Source organism: Marasmius oreades, chromosome 2 (genome assembly GCF_018924745.1).
Source record: "Marasmius oreades isolate 03SP1 chromosome 2, whole genome shotgun sequence".
NCBI lineage: Eukaryota > Fungi > Basidiomycota > Agaricomycetes > Agaricales > Marasmiaceae > Marasmius > Marasmius oreades.
The window spans coordinates 4,624,149-4,643,939 of NC_057324.1; the positions used below are offsets into that span (position 1 = coordinate 4,624,149).

The window sequence follows — 19,791 nt, forward strand, 5'->3', positions numbered from 1 at the left end:
TAGACAATAGCAATAAGTAGACCGCTTAGAAGGAAGGAAAATTGGATGAGGGTGTCACGACGAGCGTTTTCGAGTGAAGTGCCAGTGGAGGGAGAACCAGTCACGTCAGCGTGAGCGACTTTACTGCTAGTCAGGATGGCGAGGTCAACAGTAGATTTGTCGCATGAAAGTCGGATCCCTCCTCGCTCGATGACTTGGCGGCTTTGGTGTATCAATCTGCAATACAACCGTTTCATAGCATAGAAATCGAGGGGTCGTAAAGTATTAGGTTAAGGCGATGGTTACACCGTTCGCCAGGCACTTGGGGGAAGCCCTGCTTGGGTAAGAGTCGAGTGGGGAAAGCCAACGAGATGCTACTATGATACAATTGTCTATAGAAGGTATCACGAAATCACTCTAGTAATACAAACATGCAGTTGCTAGATACGAAAACATATCGACGAATGTAACTTAATATGTTATGATTGTACGTCCAACGAGTACCGACTAGCGTGCCCTATGGTTTGTAATCCTTGTCATGATCATCCTTCATCGGCGAATCCTCTTTATCTTCCGGATTAGGATCGTCAGAGTACCCACCGACAACACTCTTAGCAGCTCTATCCAACCTCCTCCGACTCCAACTCGCTCGACCTCTTCCGTACCCGTGTTTCTTGCTCGCTTCGGTTCGAGGGAGTCACATCATGCACGACCCGTTTGTCCAACATTCTATCCTTTAGGCTAGCAGCTTGACAGAAACGGGAAAGCATCCAGGTATGGCTGGTAAGGCGTTTTGTGTATTCTGTCCGTTGCCACGCGATATTTTTCTTGATTCGAATGGTATATTTGGATTCATCCATCAACCCTTTTCGGAAGTTGACTTCGATCGTGTTCAAGTCTTCGATATCTACTGCTTCTATTGGTTCTTTGGCGTACCGGATTCGAAGGACTGCCTCTAAATCGACGATGAGGTTACGCAGCTCGCCCTGGGGAAGTGGGGTTTCGTTTCGCATGTAGCTGCTTTGGAAATGTACCTTTTTTTGCCCTCCTCCGACAGGAACCTCCCCCGTTCTGGGAATTGTCTCGTCGAAACGCGTCTGCAACAGGTGCATCAAGTCGCGTTTGTGCAACGGATGTGGAGTGAACTTCAACACAACCCAAACGAGAACATGGTAGAATGATTCAAGGTCATCGGCGAGCTCGTGTACAGGCGCGCTAGGATTGGCCAACAGATTGGCTGACATGAATTGCCATGTGCCCTGCAGCAGTGAAAGTTAGACTCGGAGACAAGTGAGTCAAAGCATGCGTGCGTACCGTTCGTTGGTTCTGCCGAGGCGTGCCTTTCTTATCGAGAGATTTGCTGAGATCCCAGTCGATGAGCACCCCCTTGCCATTATCCAAGATCAATATGTTTCCGACACTGACATCGCGATGCATAATTCGGGGTTCTTCATAGGCCCCCTTATGAGCTGAAAACCTCTGTGAGAACACACAAAGTGAAGGTGAATGGTAGACAACTGACCTTTAATGGCATCTTTAATTGCACTCACTATCTCTCCCGTAGTGTTAAAGTGCGTCAGGTCCCGACCAATCTCTTCAAAGACGAGACGAGCGTGACAGTGTCCCCTCATCTGTCTGAAATGTTGAGTCTGCGTGGGTTGAGTCGAATTGTCCTGGTGTCGCACGTCCCCATAAGTGACGAGTGTAAGGATGTTGGGCACACCACGTTCTTTCAAGAGCCGGTAGACCTCCCCCTCCTTCATCACATCCTTTGCATCAACTCGCCAAGTGTCCTTCATGAACACAATTTTCTCCCTCTTTATATCATATAACTTGTAGCAGCGAGTGCAGCGTCCGGTAAAAGAGCTTCCGAAATTGAACAATGGCTTCGAACCAATGTAGTACGTGATGGCTCCCGTCTCGTCGTCAACTATCTTGAACTTGTACAATGGTTCGTCGGATTGGGTCCCCAATGCCTTCCGTGCTTCCTTCACGAGCGGATCTATACCCAGAAGGTGCTCGACAGAGGTATCGACTCCACGAGTTGATGGCGATGCGAAGTTGTATCTGTGAAAAAACATCGCTAGCCAGTGCTCTTTGACAAAGTTGAATTTCTTGGTGGCAATCGCGCCTGCTCGATCCCATCGGATAAGACGAGCTGAATCTTTCACGAACAAGACGGAGAAGCAATGGGTCCTATGTTGGCGAGCAAGTTGGGCGGCGGCGTACGCTGTAATCTGTCCACGGGTATCCTTCCCCATGCCACTGTTCCGCTCGAAGCCTTTCTCAGTGTCATCGAAGGCATCATCTGATATGGTCCATTTGCCTTCGATCATGACCTCCACTTTGTCAATGTCCACCGCACTATCCTGGCCTGTGGCACGCCCACCCTTCAGATATGCCGAAATGTCTGGTTTGATCTCCACTTCCTGTCTACCCCAAATCACAGTCGTAGGATGTTTACTGGTATTGATGATTTCTAGAGAGGGACAATATGCCGAGAAGGCTTTGCTCTGTTGGTCGTTTAACGTCGTATCAGCAACAAATTTATATTTTGTTCCAGAGCGTTGACGTACGAGGAATGGATATGATTCCTTTTCTCTTGCACACTTCGCGGCATTCTCAAAATTTTCTTGAGCAGCGTCATTGTGGTTGAAGGGCTTGGTAGGATCAGCCGGCAAGAACAGATCCAAAAATCGTTCCGGATCCATTGAGATGAACTTTCCTTGATTCTCTGACTCGGCCTGACGGTACCTTGCGTCCCGTTGATAGTGCATAGAGGTACACTGATTATGAGAGGAGGCAGAGTACTTCAAGGGCGTTTCGTGTAACTTGTCAGATTTCGTTCCCTGGCCAGCAGGGGGAGTTACAGGCCGTTCGCTATTCTGTGCTGGAAATTCGACGTCCTGGCCGTCCTCTTTAGTTACTTGATTCGAGTCTGGTAGATTTTCGAGTATTTCATTGGAAGGAACAGGAGCCATGGTGAGTACGGAGAGTGGATAGAATGGCGGTATAAGCTCAAGTTTTGTGACGATGACCTGTGACATAAACACGTGATCGTTCACCAGTCCTAGTCATCGATCATTAATCATTCGCCAGCTCACCGTTAAGCTTGTTTCTCGCTCTAATGCTAATTCACAGAATCGTGATGCATTAGTAGGGATTTCCCACAAAACCGTCAAAACACAATCCGAAACACTCAAGATTGCCTGGGAGTCCAAACAAAGCCGTCAACGTAAGTATTTGGACAGTAATGGATAATGTTAATGAGCCTTTCTGATACGCTTAAGCGCTTGGCAGAGTAGTAGTGTGCACATTCTCTTTCGCTCGCACTAGAGTCTAAGGGAGAACCCAAAGACACGACAGGGAGCCGAACAAACCGTATATGAAGAGCCTTAAAAGATAATACTGGCCGGAGTGTACTCTAGTGCACTGCACCCTCCTGGTTGGGTTTAGGTTCTATTCGATTTTGACTGTTCTTACGGTTTTCACATAGTTCTGGCTATGTGATCATCGAAGTACCTCCAATCTTCCATAGAGCTTTCGTCGTGGTGTTTGCTGAATAAAAGACCACCGGTCTTCTCACGAATTGGACCTATATAGTACGCAGCTAGCCGCCACTGCGAAATCTTCTCAGGAACCAGACTGGGCTTGCTATCGCGAGTGAGCGATTATTATGGATCGGTAATCGTGATCATTCTTGGGATGATCCTGGCAGTGCGCTCCGCGAGGCTTAGGCGAAAGCTTCCGCCCGGTCCAAGAGCTCTTCCTCTCATAGGTAGGTTTTCTGTTCCAGCATAAGGTTACGTCCTACTAAGAGCCGTGAACAGGAAATCTACTGGATCTCCCACGCAGCCACGAATGGTTGACGTACGTTGAGTGGGGGAGAAAATTCAGTCAGGTCTTACCTCGGTTGTCAGGTTCGCGAACTCAATGCCATCGCAACAGATTCCGATATCGTTCACTTCGAATTCGCCGGTACCACGACCATAATCTTGAACTCCTATGAGGCCATTAACGACCTTTTGGAAAAGCGGTCAAACATATATTCAAGCAGGCCGAAATGGACGATGTTGAATGAGGTGTGAGAATCCTCTCCCGCATGTTATGTACGAACATTGTTTCTAATCCAAATATTTCAGGATTGGGTAAGCGACCTGGGATGTTTGTGGTCGAAGCTGAACATTGTCCCGAAGATGGGGTTGGATACTTATCACAATGCCCTATGGGAAGTCGTGGAATACCCGCCGAAAACTCGTTCATCAAGGTAATTCCCAACCTCCACTGTCTTGTCAATTGCTCATCCTCTTTCAAGAATTCAACCCCAAACAATCAGAACGATATGAACCACAAACAGTCAAGGCAGTCAGAAATCTACTGGTTGACCTTCTTCGTGAACCCGACAACTTCTATCATCTTTTCCGACAGTTTGTCTTTCCATGGTCCCATAATCTTTTCTGCAGACCATTAACCTCGAAAACGGCATGGCCGGTTCTTTAATTCTCTCTATAACTTATGGCATCACCATTAAACCGGCCGAAATCGGTGACCCAGCGATCAACACAGCTGATCGAGCACTTGAGGGTTTCGTGGCTGCTGCAGTCCCGGGGTCATTCCTAGTCGTAAGTATTCTCCGAACTTGGTTGCTCCTGCAGTTCCTAAATATCAGTTAGGACTACCTTCCGATTCTCAAATACGTACCTTCATGGTTTCCTGGGGCATCTTTCAAACTCAAAGGAAGAGAATGGGGAAAAGATGCTGATAAGATGTTGAATGAGCCATTTGATATTGTCAAGAAGCAGATTGTGCGTTTGATGCCACTCGCTTCCTGTTACATTTGTCTTACTATCGAACAGGTTAATGGATCAATCAAGCCCTGTTTTGTCTCTTACTGTTTAGAGAGGAAGAATACCGATGATGCGGATGAAACAGTTGTACGGGAGTCTGCTGGTGCCATGTATCTTGGTCTGTTGTCGCATCCGAGCATCCGATTACTTGAACGTCTGACTGACTGGCTAAACGCGTTCTTGTCTTCCTAGCTGGCACCGACACGACCGTCTGTGCCCTTCATATATTCATCCTCGCCATGGTGTGCTACCCCGAAGCCCAGAGATTAGCTCAAGAAGAACTGGACCGGGTTGTCGGCCCAGACAGGCTATCGGATTTGAAGGATCGCGATGACTTGCCATACATTACAGCTATTCTGTATGAGACCATGCGGTTCGTTCAGGTTCTAGTGATTGGTATCTTGATTCTAACTTCTCCATTTCGGTCCCAGCTGGCAACCAGTCGATCCACTTGGTATGTTGCTTGACCTGGGTTGTCTCGGTTCTAGTTTTGACCCAAGGATCTATTAAGGTTTAGCCCATCTTGTTACGGAGGAAGATGAATACAGAGGGTATCGAATTCCGAAAAACTCGGTAGTTATCGGGAATGTTTGGTAGATTTCTTTTACTCTTCTTTTCATATAAGTAGGATACTTATCCAAAGCCTTGTTGTTCATAAAGGGCTGTATTCCGAGATGCAGAAATATACGGACGGGACACGGACAAGTTCATTCCAGGTCGATTCCTTACTCCAGACGGTCAGATTAATCCCGATATCCTGGAGCCCATAATGTTTTGGGGAACTGGGAGGAGGTATGTTAATATCATATTGTCTGCCTCAATTTTCATTATCTACTATCGCTAATCTATTCCCTTACTACTGCTTTCCTATACGCAGAATATGTCCTGGCCGTCATCTTGCGATGATAAGTATGTACGCAGCCGTAGCAGGCATGCTACATTCCTTCAGCATTAGGAAAGCCAAGGACGAATTTGGAAATGAGATTGTGCCGAATCAAGAGTTTATGTCGTCTTTACAGAAGTACGTTTACTTCCCCTGTTGATACGGAATGACCAAACTTACATCTTCAATCTAGCAGTCGGCCGGTACCGTTTCCTTGCGACATCAAGCCACGGTCTGATCACCACGAGAAACTAATAAGAACCGCTGCGGTTTTGATGAACGACGTGGATGTCTAGGCAGCTAAAGGCCTACATATATCAAGTTTCGACTACGTTCAATCGATGGTATGTATAATCGACAAGACGCCATTTTCATATCACATACACTAGCGTAGCAAAAAACAAAAAACACAGTTTCGCAAATCGCAAACGAATAGACAAAAAATGAAGGATGGAAGCGAATCAAATGCACAAAAAAACGAGTATGTAAGGGGGAAGAAATAAGTTATGTGCTTATGACAATTGTGGCAATGTATGTCCCCTCACCCATTCCGCGTTTCCGCATCTCAACAATGTACCCTTCATCAAAGGCAAGAAAAAAAACATTTTAATCCTCCTTCTTCGGCCCACCCGAAGGAATCCTCTTCGGTGGAGGAGAAGGTCCATTTGGGAACCCACTCTCTCCATTCACAGGATTAGGCGTTGGCGGGAACTGCCCAAACGACGACGGTGTACCCGGCACAGGCGGGGGAGGCCCAAAATGACTTTGCAATCCACTAGAAGGTGGTGGGGCCAACGACGGTGACCCACCTCTCGCACTCGCACTCGGGGGAGGAGGCGGAGACATAAACGTACTACCCGGAGCAGGCGAAGCAGGATTTGAAGGTGGCAGTTGCGCGTTATAAGCAGGAGAACTAACAAATGGGGATTGTACAGGGCTGAACGTCGATTGATTTGGGTAAGGACTGAATGCTCCTTGGTTGGGCATCGGAGAACCGGCGTAGCTGCTGTATCCACTGTAGGTAGACATGGCAGGGGAACCGGGGGAGTTGTCGACAGTCCAACCAGTGCCTTGGCGAATGATTTTACTGCGACTGCGGAGGTGTCCTCCTGCCCATTTGGAACGGAGACCGGGTTTGGTGGATGCACCAGAGGCGGCTACGGCGATGGAGTCGGATTCGTCGGGACCGGTGACGACTTCGACTGCGCGGGTGGTTATGCGGATGGCGTAGCCCATGCAAACGAAGACTCCGCCTACCACACCAATACATCTAGTAATACGATCAACGAATGTTATGAGTTCCAAATTCTAGGGGAAGTGCAAGGGAATAAGCGTACCTGATCAACAACTGAAGAAGGGTAGTTGTCCGTTGGTGAATCGTCAAGGCCATTGGGTCCAAATCGAATTTGAAGAATATTCCAGGCGTCCCTTTGCCGTGTTCTAACACCCTAGTGTAGTGCGTGACACTGTATTGGTTGGTCTTCAAAGGAGCGCGTCTTGGAGCGATGTAGGTTGTAGGCACAACATGGAGGAAATATTGGTATGCAACAAATGCTTCGAATACACGCGAGTCAGTAAATGAAAGACGCGGTAAGAGAAGACACACATACGGTCATTGGTTACTTCATATGAGTAGTCTAGAGGCTGGGTGATATCGGGGAAGTAAGGTCCAAAGGAGAGCTCGTTGATGACATGTGAAAGGTTCATCTCTGAATGCACCCGTCAGCATAGTTCATATCGAACCGTCATGTGGAACTCACTTGAGTGGTCAGTGTGCTCGTGGGTCGCATATCCATGTCCTAGTGTTGTGATGTGAAGGTTGGCAGTAACCTTCTTGACTTCCATATGTCCATAAACTCTGCATGCACTTCCATCAGCCTCGTACTGAATGGCCGGTCTGATTTCGGGTGCTTTGGATTTATGACTTTGGAAAACATCGAACAACCCACGCGACTTGCGGGATTGCTTAATGGCTTCTCCAGCGGATAACATTTTCGCGTGTTCGCTGCAAGGACCGTATGAGCCATGACGATGGACATTCAAAAAGTTTTCCTTACTGCATCGCGGTAGCTCTTCCAACGTCGAATTTGACCTGGGAATCGCGTCAGTTAAGGATGAAGCCGGACTGTTCGAGAAACGAAACACACCCCATCACGCTTTAAAGTCATAAAACCTTTCTCCCCTCTGCCCCTCCAATTCGAACTCAACATCAACCTGTCTCCTAGTGCATCCCTCAAGTCCACGCTGATAGCTAGAAAATAGAAATTAGAACGCTTTCATTCAACGCGAACAGAGCAGACTCACCTCCACAAGGCATAGCAACTAGAATATCCATGTTGATGAATATAGAACTCCCGAGATCCTTATCCACACTAAACTCATAATCCGGCCAACCGTAAATATACTCCCCAATGTCGTTGAGCATAAGCAAGAACGCCAGGAATCCAACAAGTACAGTCAAAAATCCACGAGACTCTGAGCGCGACTTGTAGGTCGTAGGGAATTTCGGAAAGGCATCGAATTCAGCTAGGGGGGCAGGAACGATTGTGTCCAGCTTTTCGAGTAAGCTGTCGTCATCTGCGACGGACATTTTGGTACCGATTTGGGCTGGACCGGAAATAAAGAGGAAAAATGAAGGTAAAAGAAACTAGAAAGACAGACTTGCTTTGCAGAGGTCTCCTTGGTCGAGGGTAGAAGGATAAAAGAGTTGCAGGTGGATAGAGTTCATACGACGTGTCAATGCATCACGTGGTATATGTATATCCGCCCGTGAATTTCCCGGCGGAAGTTCGCCGCTTTCCGCTGACCATAGTATCGGTCCTCTCAACGCTACTTCTAATACCGGGTTTACTCTTTGACTCAATGACCTCCCTGCAATGGTCGTCTACGCCTGGGTATTAGAGCGGAGACCGATGATATTCCCTGAGCGTAAGCTCGTCCAGGAAACTGATGATGGCTTTTAAAGCCTGGTAAAAGGTACGTAGCGATTAATGTATAGCGGACTGAACAACTCCGTGCAGGGCTGATGGTCGATATGCTATTGCCTAGAGCTAGAATAAGATTTTACATTCTCTTGAAAAGTTCATTCATGATGACGGTCCGGACTGCCAATTTCAATCCTCACCTTTCAAACGGTTCTGACTTGCATCTTCTAGGTCGGAATACCCGCAGCCTGTCAGTTGCATTCTAATCCATGATATACAAGCTCATGCGAGGTCGTGAGGCGACTGTCCTCGAGGAGTGGCGCTGCCGCCTGTCTGAGGTCTCTCTCAAATTTGAGGTTCATAACAGCTGATCTTATTATTACGGCCTCCCGTGGACCCACGAATACTTGGTGCAGGGTCAAACCCTTCATCTATTAACATGCTTCTGCAATATTGGAAGATCACTGATCATTCTACAGAATCGCATTATTATTGTAATAACACGGGCGAGGTAACAAAGGCAAGCACATTTTTGGGACAATAGACGCTTTATTTGGCTACTCCGGGTACGGACCGACATTTATTTGTACACCGGGTCCTGTTGCCGTCACCTTCCGTATTTGGGACCGATACTATTTGGCTCCTTCCCATTCGGCTCCCGGTGTCCAAACAAAGCGTCTCTTGACCTTTTGACGCTTTTGGGAGCGCATTGTACTGCGGCAAGCCTGCCCTAGAAGGGAACAATAACGAGGTCTTCTTATTCTTCTCTGTCGATTATAATGCAGGACGGGAGATATGGCGGTCGCTCTCGCTCGTTCTCCCTTTTTCCTCTTCACTTCCATCTGCAACTCCAAGCAATTCAACACGACCCGACACGAACATGAACGCCGCGTCTTGTGAGTTCAATAACTGGCCACATCTTCTCCTTACTAACTCGACTTGGATAGTTTTGAAGAGACAACAACGCACAACCACTCGACGAAACCCTTCCATTTCCATCTCATCATTGACCTCCACTGCTTCCACCTCCACAGCATCTTCACTACTGAGCTCATGCTCGTTACTCCCATACAAGTCTACACCGAGGAAGAAAGCCGTCCCTCAGCTGCAGATAATCACTGAAGATTCGGAAGATCTCTTTGATTCTCCCAGGCCATCGTTTTCTTCCGGCAGAAGTACACCTGACAGGAGGAGACCAAAGATGTACGTTACCAACTTGTCTCTTAGATGTTGCGACACCGTCTGATTTTGTTATTTCAGATCCACCATCCGTCTTGCCAAACGTCGATCGGAAGAAGACATCCTTTCCAATGATTCGATGCTCTCTGTACCAAGACCGGCGCCTCGCCCGCCAACACCTGGCTCTTCCTCTGCACGCTCGTCACGGTCCGCCTCGCCTGCATCCTTCTCCCGTTCACCATCACCGTTGCCTCGATCGGCAACCCCTTCGCCCGATGCCCTCCATATCTCATTCCAATTTCCCCATTCTCCTCCTCGATCCTACACATCGCCTTCGCCATTCTCATCTCCGAGCTCCATCTCATCTGGCTTACCCATCACACCGGAGGAGTCACCAGCATCTTCACCGCGATTCGGTCCACATTTACGCTCAGACTCGTCACCCTGCTCGTTGACGAGACTCAAGACAATTAAGCCTTTGACGATCGTGAAGCGGAATGACCTTGCATTCGACAAGTTCTTCTCTTCCCCTATCAGTCCATCCGTTTCCTCCCCATGTTTCACGGACCTAGAGGAGGGAATGACGATAGAGCCAATCTCTTTCGCATTACCCACCTCACCCTTCGTTGAGAAAGCCTCTTGCGATCCATTCGTGGTCGTACCCTCCCTTCAAACACCAGTGTCGGAATCTGAGGATTCAGATACAGAAGAAGAGTTCTACGCATCCTCTATCAGCTCTTTGTTGACTATTCGCTCTTCAACGCCTCACAAACACGACCTTCTCCCACGAGCACGACCTGAGTCCCTCGCTCCTCCCCCACAACCACGATGTCGGGTCTCAGTTTCTCTACCCGACACCCCCCATACTCCTGCCTCAATCAATGAATCCCGGAAAGCGTGTTTCCCCAGTGCACAATTAGACCCCGCTTGGTCGAGAAGAAGTTTCCTAATACCTTCGCGACCGCCTCCACCGCCTCCCATATCGCAACGTGCCACTTCCAGTTCCCCAGGAGTACCCACACTCTCAAGGAAATCCCGCCCACCATCCCTCATACTCACCAAAGCACTTCCTCGGTCAAGCGTCGTGCCATCTGACGAAGGCGTTGATGGGAGTTCTATTTTCAGCTTTTACGGTATCTCACCCTTCGCTGATAGCGATTACCTTGCCACCGAAAACTCTGCCTCGTCTTCAGACCTGTCCTGTGGCAGTTTATCATCTGCAGGACGTTCAGAAGCCAGCTCTTTGCCTACCTCCCCCTGCTCAGAGGTTGGCGAGGACAGTGGCGTTGTTGTTTCGGATGTCGACATTGATCTTGACGTTCACGATTTGGAAGTTGAACTGGACGCGTTCGACCTTGAATTCGACGTCGATTTGGACCATCACCAGTTTGATATGGAGGGTGATTTGAAGTTGCCGGTTTCGTTACCTGGCTCTCCTGTGCCTTTTACTCCGGTTGAAGATGGCGAGCCGTTGGCGAAGGTGCAACAAGAGGATGACGAAGAGCTGGAGCGGGATCCTCGACCGGTGTTGAAATCTCGTTGGTCTTCCTCTACGCTTTCCTCTGTTCAGCTTCAATCTCCGCGAACGCCCGCTACCTCTGCGGTTAGCAAGTTCAAGTTGTACTTCCGTGGGAACAACCACAACAACACAACTATGACCTCTACTTCACCCCGTACAACGAAGAAAAAGAGGGGTATTGTCATTGTTGGGCCTTCGGCCTCTGGTACTTCTGCTACGAGGATGCGGAGGTCTACGAGTGCTAGCGGTAGTTACAGCAGTAGACATTCGTATGGCTTCTCACAAGCGCCCAAATCTCCCTCTCGGTCAACTATATCTTCATTCTCATTCGATACCCCACTCTCCTCCCCTCCCCTTTCCCCTACCACCACTTCACCGAGTACGATGTCTCCGGCGGCTTTGAAGAGATTAGGTGCGGAAGCTGCGCCTCCTGCTGCTCTTCGAAGACTTGGGCTTGGAGGGGCTGGTTTTGAGAGTGTGGGTAGGAGAAGGAAGGTGGTGAGGAGGACGAGTTTGTCGTCTGTTGAGAGTGTTGGTTGTTCTGATGAGGAGGGTGAGATGACGAAGCGGAGGAAGCCTATCCCTGTGGAGATGTTTTTGAGGGTGTAAGGGATTATATCCCATTCGCTCGTTTTTTTTCCCCTTTTTTTCTGTTTCTGATGTCTGCATGACGCATTCACGTTCTTTCTGTTTTTGTTTTTCTCTTGTAGCCATAACAATTCATGGTGTTTCTTTTTTTCCACTCACTGCTGTAGCTCATACACACGGATGTCATTTCTGTCCACCCTACTCAAGTAGACTCTTTAAACAATGTAGCATATTATTTTATTCGTCGAATTCGACGTTGTATCTATCTAGTCTTTTAAACATTATACTATATGTACTATTTGATTCAAATATCATGTTAATTCGCCTTGCAAGGAAAAGTTCGAGTTCGTACCGATTGTTAGCAGGTCAATTGGCTTCTTTGGTGGCAACGGACCGAATCAAATGAGCTGGGCAATTTTATTACGAACAGTGTCAATAAAGGTTCTTGGGTGGGTACTGTCATTTCTATTGAGAAAATTGGCATCGGCTGATCTACAAGGACTACGAATCCAGTTTCAAGTTTCGTCCCCCCCTCGTTCTACTGTTCAATTCCATCGCTTTAGGGCTCGGGGACGGGAACCAAGACGCCCGGGCTGGTAGCTACTAACTAGCACCCTCCGTTGGGATCCTACGTATTCGCACTGATGGTACGCATTCCCAAAATTGTAAATTGTCCGGTCCATTCGTGACGCAACCTGTATATATAAAAGGGTCAGGTCAGTGAACTGTGAGCTCCATGGATATTCGGACAGGAAGAGTATATATAAGTATATAGTACGTACCACAATAAGTCCCAACTCCCCTCGTGCCGTACTTCGTCACCCCACTCAAGAGTCAAGACGATTCTATCATCCGCAGTTTTTTTTTCCTTTTCCTTGAGTCATAAACGGTCCCATTAGCACGTAATGGGAAGGAGAAGAGAGGATCGGATCCGCAGCGGTCACGGAGGTCTTTTGTCCTGTGTGAGTTTCACTCTCAAATGGAGGAGATCGCTGTGTCACCCTGAGGATGGCTTAGGGAGAAGGACCTGGGACAAATGTACCTTCGTTTTACGGAACGGTTTGGGATGGACCCTAGGGGAAAAAATGCCATTCACTCATGAGCGAAGGGACGAACTGGGAGTGTAATTTCAGTAACGTACTCGAGTGTTTTGTTGGCTGTCCACAACTCTTGAGCTTCTTTTTCAGCGTTGACGGATGTCAGCTTCGGTGTAGATGTTATCTGTTTTCGTTTCACCGGGTGAGATACATATCCACGAAAAGATTTCTGAGACGTACTACCACAGACGCAGTCTTGAGCGAGGGAGACGAGAGAGCAAGGAGAACAAGAGAAGAGATGGTGAGCTTCATTTAAATTCGCTGGTGTTGAAGAGGTTCAATGGAGTGGCAGAGAAGAAGCGATGGGCGCCGGGGATCCTCACCTTAAGTTCCAACGCTCTTTATCCCTACAAGCCAGCACTTCACTTCTTTCTATGTCTCCGAACGTATAAGTGGAGGAGGCGCATTCGTGGTTCTGTGGCGGATGCCAGAAAGCGGGTCGTCTTGCATTGAAGTACATCACAGTTAAGTTGAACTTCCTTGAATTCATATCGAAGCATCAGTTTGGCATTCAATGAATCTCGGGCTAGACTGTCAAGAAACTCACACCCCAGTCCTTGAACAACTCGGATTGTTACCTGTTGAATATGTCAAGTCAGTCCTTCTGGGAGCAAGTTTACGCCCATTTAATTAAGGTCTCTTGCCTTAAAAGATGGAAGAGCCAAAAAAGTAAAAAGAACACCTATTGAATAAAGTGAACTTGAACTCCACCGGAAACCGGCGGGCCACAGACAAGGTAGTTCAAATGCCTCGCGAATATAAAACAGAATGGGATTTTTGGTCCAAGGAAAAATGATTCGACCCAGGCTCGAACTGGGGACCTTCTGTGCAAGGAACTTGTAAGACAGATGCGATAACCAACTACGCCACCGAACCACATGTTTGAGGTGGTCGGGTGAATATATCGGACGAGGTCAATATGAATTGAGAACTGGCTGACCTTCAAGAGAGTCACGACTATGAATTACCAGAAAACAGTAATTGAGATACGCATGACTCACTCAAGATGAAGGGTGCATTTCGGACGAAAGATGCGTTAGTCGCCAACGAGTGAAGACGGTTATGTCCGGACTGCAAACGTCGTCGGTTATGAATGACACTGAGAATAGGAAACGGCGGGTAGAAAGAAGTCTCAATTGGTACTCTAGGAAGAGGTTGAAAAGGTTGTGTTGTGTGGGAAAATAGATCCTAATCTGGACGGCGGTTCTGCTTTCACATGTCAATATAGATATTCTTCCGAGGTGGTCATGATCAGTTCCTCTCCTTTGTCTCTGCCACCATGACCTCGCAATCTTTCGTCTTCGCGTCATTATTCGGTCTCTATTAATTTCATTCCCTTCCGGCTCGTGTGCTCATTACTCCGTAGAGATGGGGACAATCCAGGTGACTGATAGTTCGCAGCCAGCGTGATCACTACTCGACATCAGGTGGAGAGTTCGTTGGTGTCATCTGAGTCTGTGTCAACGGGGCTATATATGGAGGGACCAGGACCCAGTTTCCCTGCCTAGTTCCATCTTTTATCACCCATCATGACTTGCTACTCAATGCTGCTACTCGAGGTCAGAGGATGGGGCTCGCTCGAGAGAAGGGGCTTTCAAAGTATGTTATATTGTTGGTTGACTGACGAAACTGACCCTCAGTCCAGTTGAGGAATCAGAAGTTGTGGCCGAACAACTTGCAGGTTTTGACGAGGTTCGACCGCCTATATGCGCCTTCAAGGACCGTTACCATCGCCTGGAAAGACTCTGTTGCGAATAGCCTCATACCTCTATCAGGTGAACGCATTACTGTTCAAGCGGAGTCATAAACGTTTCATGGTTAGTTTCCTATCTCTTCCCGTTTAACTTATATCAATGTCCGAGGTTTCTTTATACAGCTAGCCTTTTCATGCGTATGGAGATGTCACGTTCTCATGACCGGGTTTCCTCAGCTCAACAGGGCAAATTCATACGTCAGTAACAGTGCACTGCAAGAACCGCGTCATCTTCCATCTTACTACTTTGACAAGTACTCGGGTGACTTGTCTGGTGACTAGACGTACAAGTTTCTACACCTCAAACACCCTCTACCCCGAATCACCGGTTCTCTGTCTCTCGGGTCCCATTTATCAGTCACGTCAGCCGACGGTTCGCTACGAACTCAGGTGATCGCGTACACGGTCACTGTGTATCCGGTGACTTTGAGTGTGGAGAGCTCTGCGAGCTTTTAAGAGGAGAGCGGTATGGTTCCGGGACACGTTTTTCCTCCGCCTCACACCCCTGTTCGTCGTTCCCATTTTCGCTGCCAGTCTCCCTATATTTTCTCCCCTCTCTAGGTGCTGCTCACATCATGTTTGAGCTCGTAACCAACCCCGAGATCCCCTGCGATCGCGTTCGGCGCCTTTTCATTCCCTTCATCCTACTGGTTGTTCTCCGTTTCTCTCGCAATCCCGGACCATCCTAGATCGTGGAAGACGATTTGGGGGTGTGTTTCGCTGATGGATCTGGAGATATAGATGGACATTGTCGGTCGAGACGGGTTTCGTAGGAGTAAGGGCGGAATGACAATAGCAGAGACCACTTTTTGAAAATCCACGTCGGTGCGTCTCTTGTCTCTCGTTATACATCGAGGTCTAGACGATTTGGTTCCAGATGCAGTTGTGGCTTGGTTTCTCACGAAGCTACGTGTGAATATACGCTTTCATCAAGATGATGGCTCCCTGCCAACGAGATGCAATATGTCGCCCTTTTGAACTCCACAAGTTGTTCGTGACTTCTTTACTTCTCCCGACCTCCCAATTGCTTCCATCCCCTCTCCACTCTACTTTGGCCGTATTCTGACAACCATCTTCGTCTGCATCGGTCAGTATCAGCCAGTAATAGGTTGGTACTAACCGGATTGCCGGACTTCCATCACAATTTCTACCGATGTTCCATACGTATGTCAAGTTGTCATGCAGCGAAGACCCCTGAAACCGCTTACATGGTGCCCCATACTTGGCCTTACCCCGCAATCGGTGGCCTGATTTGATTTTGAAGAGCGAATCTGTTGACTTGGGGAGGAAGTGCGGATCGGCCAGTAGGCTGCGCTGAGAAGAGAGGAGATCTGATAACTTCTGTTGCTGTCGCTGTCGAGCTACTCCCGTTTGCCCCAAGTGCCTCATGGCACAGCGTGCATCCGAAACGTTCAACCGTTGCGTTTGCCGTGCGTTGCACTCGGGCAAAGCTTTTTGGCAAGGCACCACCTTGGTGGTATCTTCGGAGTTTCCTTCAACGAACAACGACGCGAATCAGGAAGACCTCGTTTCCCAGGATGGAGACATTGGCATACAATTGCCGAAAGCTGTATGTATGGTCATTTTTACATGTAAGTTTGCAGACATTGTGCCAATGCCAATGAAGTGATAGTTCCTTGGAGAAGGGAATATGATTGAAGCCGAAGGCTTCTATGAATGTTCTGCTTAGAAATTCTGAATTGATCTGACTGTTTTTGCTTCTTCCAGTCTTCCGGGGTTCATACTTACCCTCTGAAGCCGTTGAACTTGTGTTGTCGCCGTCGAGTCAAGGCGAAGAGATAGAGATATTGGATACCAGGGAAGGGTGCTGCCCGGCTTGGAAACGGCCTCCCGGCGGTATCAGCCGGATGACATAAGAATTTCACCCATGCGGAGCCCTTTCCCCACGGTTCCACCATCAAAGTTTTGATCGATCTGTTGTTTGGTTGTCCTTCAGACACAAATAACGTTGACGGGATTGGGACCAAATCCCAACCCCCCACTATCATCTTCTGCCGGTCCGTTTTTTACACACTCGTTCTTTTGTCGTTTCCTCCCCTCACCTTCTCCCTTTTGTCACCTCTTTACTTCCCATTACCAGATCGAGGAACGTCTTTGCTGTTGGTACAACGGCAAAGTGGCGTCAACGACCAGCAGAAGAACGACGTCTGAAACCGCAGACTTGGCGTTTAGCCATCGCTGCATTTGGCGCGATTCAATTATACAAGAAGATCGAACTACGAAAACTGAAGAACAACGATGAGTGCTTTCTTCTCGACGTCGTTCAAGCCGCAGCCGCATATTAGGCAGGAAGGATTTCATCTGGATAACGAAGGGAGTAGTGGAGGACTTACGGCGACCGGGGAACATCATGAAGGTGCTTATTTAGTGATGTTTAGTATGAATCGGGTTCTTTAACCTCTCCCACAGGAAACGCGGGAACTCCTCCTCCGTTCGATTTTGGAAGAGGAAATGTGATGGATTTTACGGACGAGTTGGCGAGTCTTATGGGTGCTGCTAGTCCACATCCTGGACATCAATCTCATCATGGACACGAAGGTATCTCACAAAGCCACCATGAAGGTCATATACACGGACATTCTGGAAGTCACCACGAAAGTCATTTGCACGGGCTTCATCATGACCATCACGGGCATCATCAACACAACCAATCTCACGAACGATCGACTCATTCTCCTTCAGATGACGTATCGGGGTCGTATCGAACGACTCATAACATCTTCGATATGGGTGTAGCTGGCCCAGTCGGGGTCTCACCATCGACTACTGCACCTAGTCACTTCAACTCTACGGTCCCCCCTTTGAATTCGTCGATGAGATTTGAACAACCTTCTCATTCCCAGCATGACTATCATCATCCAACTCATACGCCCAGTCCACCGTTGGGTGGGAAGGAACAGTCGAGATCACGATCTAGACCGCCCACTGGCGGTGCTACTACAGGCGGAGTTGGACCTCAGAGAACCACCCGAAGTCGGAGGAACAACAGTATTTCGAGTACTAGTCCTCCGCCACACATCAGACCGGCAGCGCAAGCGATTGTTATACCTGGCGTGAGGGTGAGTTTGAGTTTGGCTTTCATTTTTTGGTTCGGAGAGTTGCACGTTTGTACATGGCCACATTTACACCCAATGAGCCGTGGCGCAGCTTATTCCCTCGTTTCAAATCTAAATGCCTTCTAGCGTATCCTTTTCTCCGTATACTCTTTTTACTGACCCGGTTTCGTTGTAGCATACCAATGGCAGCCTTGCTTCACCGCTTTCCTCATCTGCGACCTCTGTCACCAATCCATGGGGTTTCACACCTTCATCACCCACCGGCACATCTACCAGCGAATTCACCCTTCCCACACCCGACTCTCTGCATCACCATCACCACCCAAACTCCTTGTCACATTCCATGCATACTACCCCTCACTTATCTACTTCAGTCGGCTTTGGAGGATATTTCGGCTCTGAATTTGGTAGTTACGGAGGACATGGCGGCCAGCATAACGGTGGACATACACCGAGTACTTCGCTGCCCGTGAGTGGAACGGGCGGTATCCATTCTCATCTGGGTGCTGGCGGTGGAGGAGCGGGAGGTGGACATCAGAGAACCAATTCCGCTGCTGCGTCTACCACTGCGGGCAGTTCAGCAGGTGGATCTGCAGCGGCAAATTCGTCTTTGACGGCGCAGGAGAAACAAGCGATGGTAGCTAGTGAGAAGAGGAGAAGGAGGAGGGAGAGTCATAATGCTGTCGAAAGGAGGAGAAGGGATAACATTAATGAGAAGATTAGTGAGCTTGCGACGTTGATACCTGAGAGTCTGCTTGAAGGAGGGACTTTACCTTCCACCGGTACTCCTGGTATGTTCTTTGCCGTTTGAAATATTGACCTTTTGAGCTTATGCATTCTAGGCTCTCAAAATATTCTTCCTGCTCCTTCAGGTTCCGGTAATGGAGGCGACTCTCCCTCTGGTAGCACGGATTTGATGTCGCCTACCTCCCCAACTGCGGATTCCGGTGATCTCTGGTCTGCCCCATTACTCACTATGAAGAAGGAGGACGGGATGGACAATAATCTGGGTGGGATCGAGAGTCCTATTCTACCTAGTGGTGGCATTGGGGGTGTCAACACCACTCCGCCCAATGGCAGCGCTACCAATGCAAACGGTAACGCCAATGGAGGCGCTGCGGGTGGTGTGGTGAAAGCGAACAAGGGAATGATTCTGAGGAAGAGTGTCGAGTACATTAGGTGCGTCATGTTTTTGCCCTGTTTTTTGGTTTCTCTGTCGTTAACCTACTGCCGTCAGATACTTGCAACAAATTGTTCAAGAGCAAGACAATAGGAATCGTCAGCTCGAGATGGAGCTCAGAGGCTATCGAGAACGCAACGGCGAAACTCTTTCTCCTATCATACCCTCTCCTGCGTTCGATTTCCAGACGAATGGTGTCCTGGGTTCAGGTACGAATGGAGGCAGTGGTATGTGCACATGGATGTCTGTTGTACTCTTTTGTGAGGACTGACAAATCATACTGTAGGTGCTTATCACGGGGCAGGTTATGGGGGATCGTTCCGAATGCTAGACAGCATGCCTGAAGACGAGGCGGAACCTAACACGTCTGGACATAAATCCACTACCGCGAACAGATCGAGGGAGAGCACGCCGTTGACCGATGACGAACAAGTGGAAGATGACGATCCTAACGATCCCGATGTTCAGCCCCCTGCTAGCTTGAAGAAGGGTAGTATTGCAGGGACAAAGAGGACGACTCGACGGAGGAAGGCGGCGTCAACTGCGACGGGTGCTGGTGCTGGAGGGGCCAAGATGAGGACAAGAACAAGGAAGGGGAATGGGGAAGACGTTGATATGGCCGGAAGTGATGACGAGCGAGTGGCGATGGATGTGTAAGGTGAACGTCGTTCTCGTTCTCGATGGCAGTTTTTCTTCCGTTTTTTCCTTCTTCAATACCATGATCTCCGTTCTTCAATTCCCTTACTCCCCTTTTTCTCAACTTTC

General features: G+C 48.5%; 6 protein-coding genes and 1 non-coding gene across 7 annotated transcripts; 4 read left to right on the forward strand and 3 right to left on the reverse strand.

Annotated features, from left to right (window-relative positions):
* Window positions 1-375: 375 nt before the first annotated feature.
* E1B28_005215 (uncharacterized protein) lies at window positions 376-2,996 on the reverse strand. Its single transcript, XM_043149766.1, has 4 exons — window positions 2,556-2,996; window positions 1,502-2,492; window positions 1,294-1,448; window positions 376-1,238 (listed from the first exon to the last, which is right to left on the reverse strand). Exons 1-4 carry the CDS (start codon window positions 2,958-2,960, stop codon window positions 600-602), a joined length of 2,190 nt encoding a protein of 729 aa, XP_043014374.1. The 5' UTR covers window positions 2,961-2,996; the 3' UTR covers window positions 376-599.
* A 1,467-nt stretch (window positions 2,997-4,463) lies between these two features.
* E1B28_005216 (uncharacterized protein) lies at window positions 4,464-6,005 on the forward strand (the record flags this gene model as incomplete). The annotated part of the gene is made up of 9 exons (XM_043149767.1): window positions 4,464-4,601; window positions 4,653-4,784; window positions 4,836-4,944; window positions 5,019-5,199; window positions 5,258-5,280; window positions 5,338-5,419; window positions 5,487-5,618; window positions 5,704-5,847; window positions 5,903-6,005. 9 exons carry the CDS (start codon window positions 4,464-4,466, stop codon window positions 6,003-6,005), a joined length of 1,044 nt encoding a protein of 347 aa, XP_043014375.1.
* A 310-nt stretch (window positions 6,006-6,315) lies between these two features.
* Window positions 6,316-8,435, reverse strand: E1B28_005217 (uncharacterized protein; the record flags this gene model as incomplete). Its single annotated transcript, XM_043149768.1, has 7 exons — window positions 8,014-8,435; window positions 7,857-7,960; window positions 7,767-7,801; window positions 7,470-7,714; window positions 7,320-7,418; window positions 7,047-7,263; window positions 6,316-6,979 (listed from the first exon to the last, which is right to left on the reverse strand). The coding sequence occupies exons 1-7, from the start codon at window positions 8,297-8,299 to the stop codon at window positions 6,316-6,318; spliced, it is 1,650 nt and encodes a 549-aa protein (XP_043014376.1). The 5' UTR covers window positions 8,300-8,435.
* An 80-nt stretch (window positions 8,436-8,515) lies between these two features.
* Window positions 8,516-12,252, forward strand: E1B28_005218 (uncharacterized protein). The gene is made up of 5 exons (XM_043149769.1): window positions 8,516-8,685; window positions 8,758-8,806; window positions 8,865-9,529; window positions 9,581-9,836; window positions 9,894-12,252. The coding sequence occupies exons 3-5, from the start codon at window positions 9,514-9,516 to the stop codon at window positions 11,938-11,940; spliced, it is 2,319 nt and encodes a 772-aa protein (XP_043014377.1). The 5' UTR covers window positions 8,516-8,685; window positions 8,758-8,806; window positions 8,865-9,513; the 3' UTR covers window positions 11,941-12,252.
* A 1,557-nt stretch (window positions 12,253-13,809) lies between these two features.
* On the reverse strand, window positions 13,810-13,892 carry E1B28_005219. Its single transcript has one exon. It is a non-coding gene; the product is annotated as a tRNA-Val (tRNA).
* Window positions 13,893-16,156: 2,264 nt separating this feature from the next.
* Window positions 16,157-16,646, forward strand: E1B28_005220 (uncharacterized protein; the record flags this gene model as incomplete). Its single annotated transcript, XM_043149770.1, has 2 exons — window positions 16,157-16,361; window positions 16,498-16,646. The coding sequence occupies 2 exons, from the start codon at window positions 16,157-16,159 to the stop codon at window positions 16,644-16,646; spliced, it is 354 nt and encodes a 117-aa protein (XP_043014378.1).
* Window positions 16,647-17,028: 382 nt separating this feature from the next.
* E1B28_005221 (uncharacterized protein) lies at window positions 17,029-19,683 on the forward strand (the record flags this gene model as incomplete). The annotated part of the gene is made up of 6 exons (XM_043149771.1): window positions 17,029-17,146; window positions 17,200-17,849; window positions 18,022-18,637; window positions 18,689-19,025; window positions 19,084-19,253; window positions 19,313-19,683. The coding sequence occupies 6 exons, from the start codon at window positions 17,029-17,031 to the stop codon at window positions 19,681-19,683; spliced, it is 2,262 nt and encodes a 753-aa protein (XP_043014379.1).
* Between the last annotated feature and the right edge of the window lie 108 nt (window positions 19,684-19,791).

Coding starts and splice junctions, on each gene's coding strand:
- E1B28_005215 (XM_043149766.1), bottom strand. CDS start 2,960: ATGGCTCCTGTTCCTTCCAATGAAATACTCGAAAATCTACCAGACTCG. Junction 2,493..2,555: donor AGGAATCATATCCATTCCTC/GTACGTCAACGC, acceptor AACGACCAACAG/AGCAAAGCCTTCTCGGCATA. Junction 1,239..1,293: donor CTCGGCAGAACCAACGAACG/GTACGCACGCAT, acceptor TCACTGCTGCAG/GGCACATGGCAATTCATGTC.
- E1B28_005218 (XM_043149769.1), top strand. Junction 9,837..9,893: donor GACAGGAGGAGACCAAAGAT/GTACGTTACCAA, acceptor TTGTTATTTCAG/ATCCACCATCCGTCTTGCCA.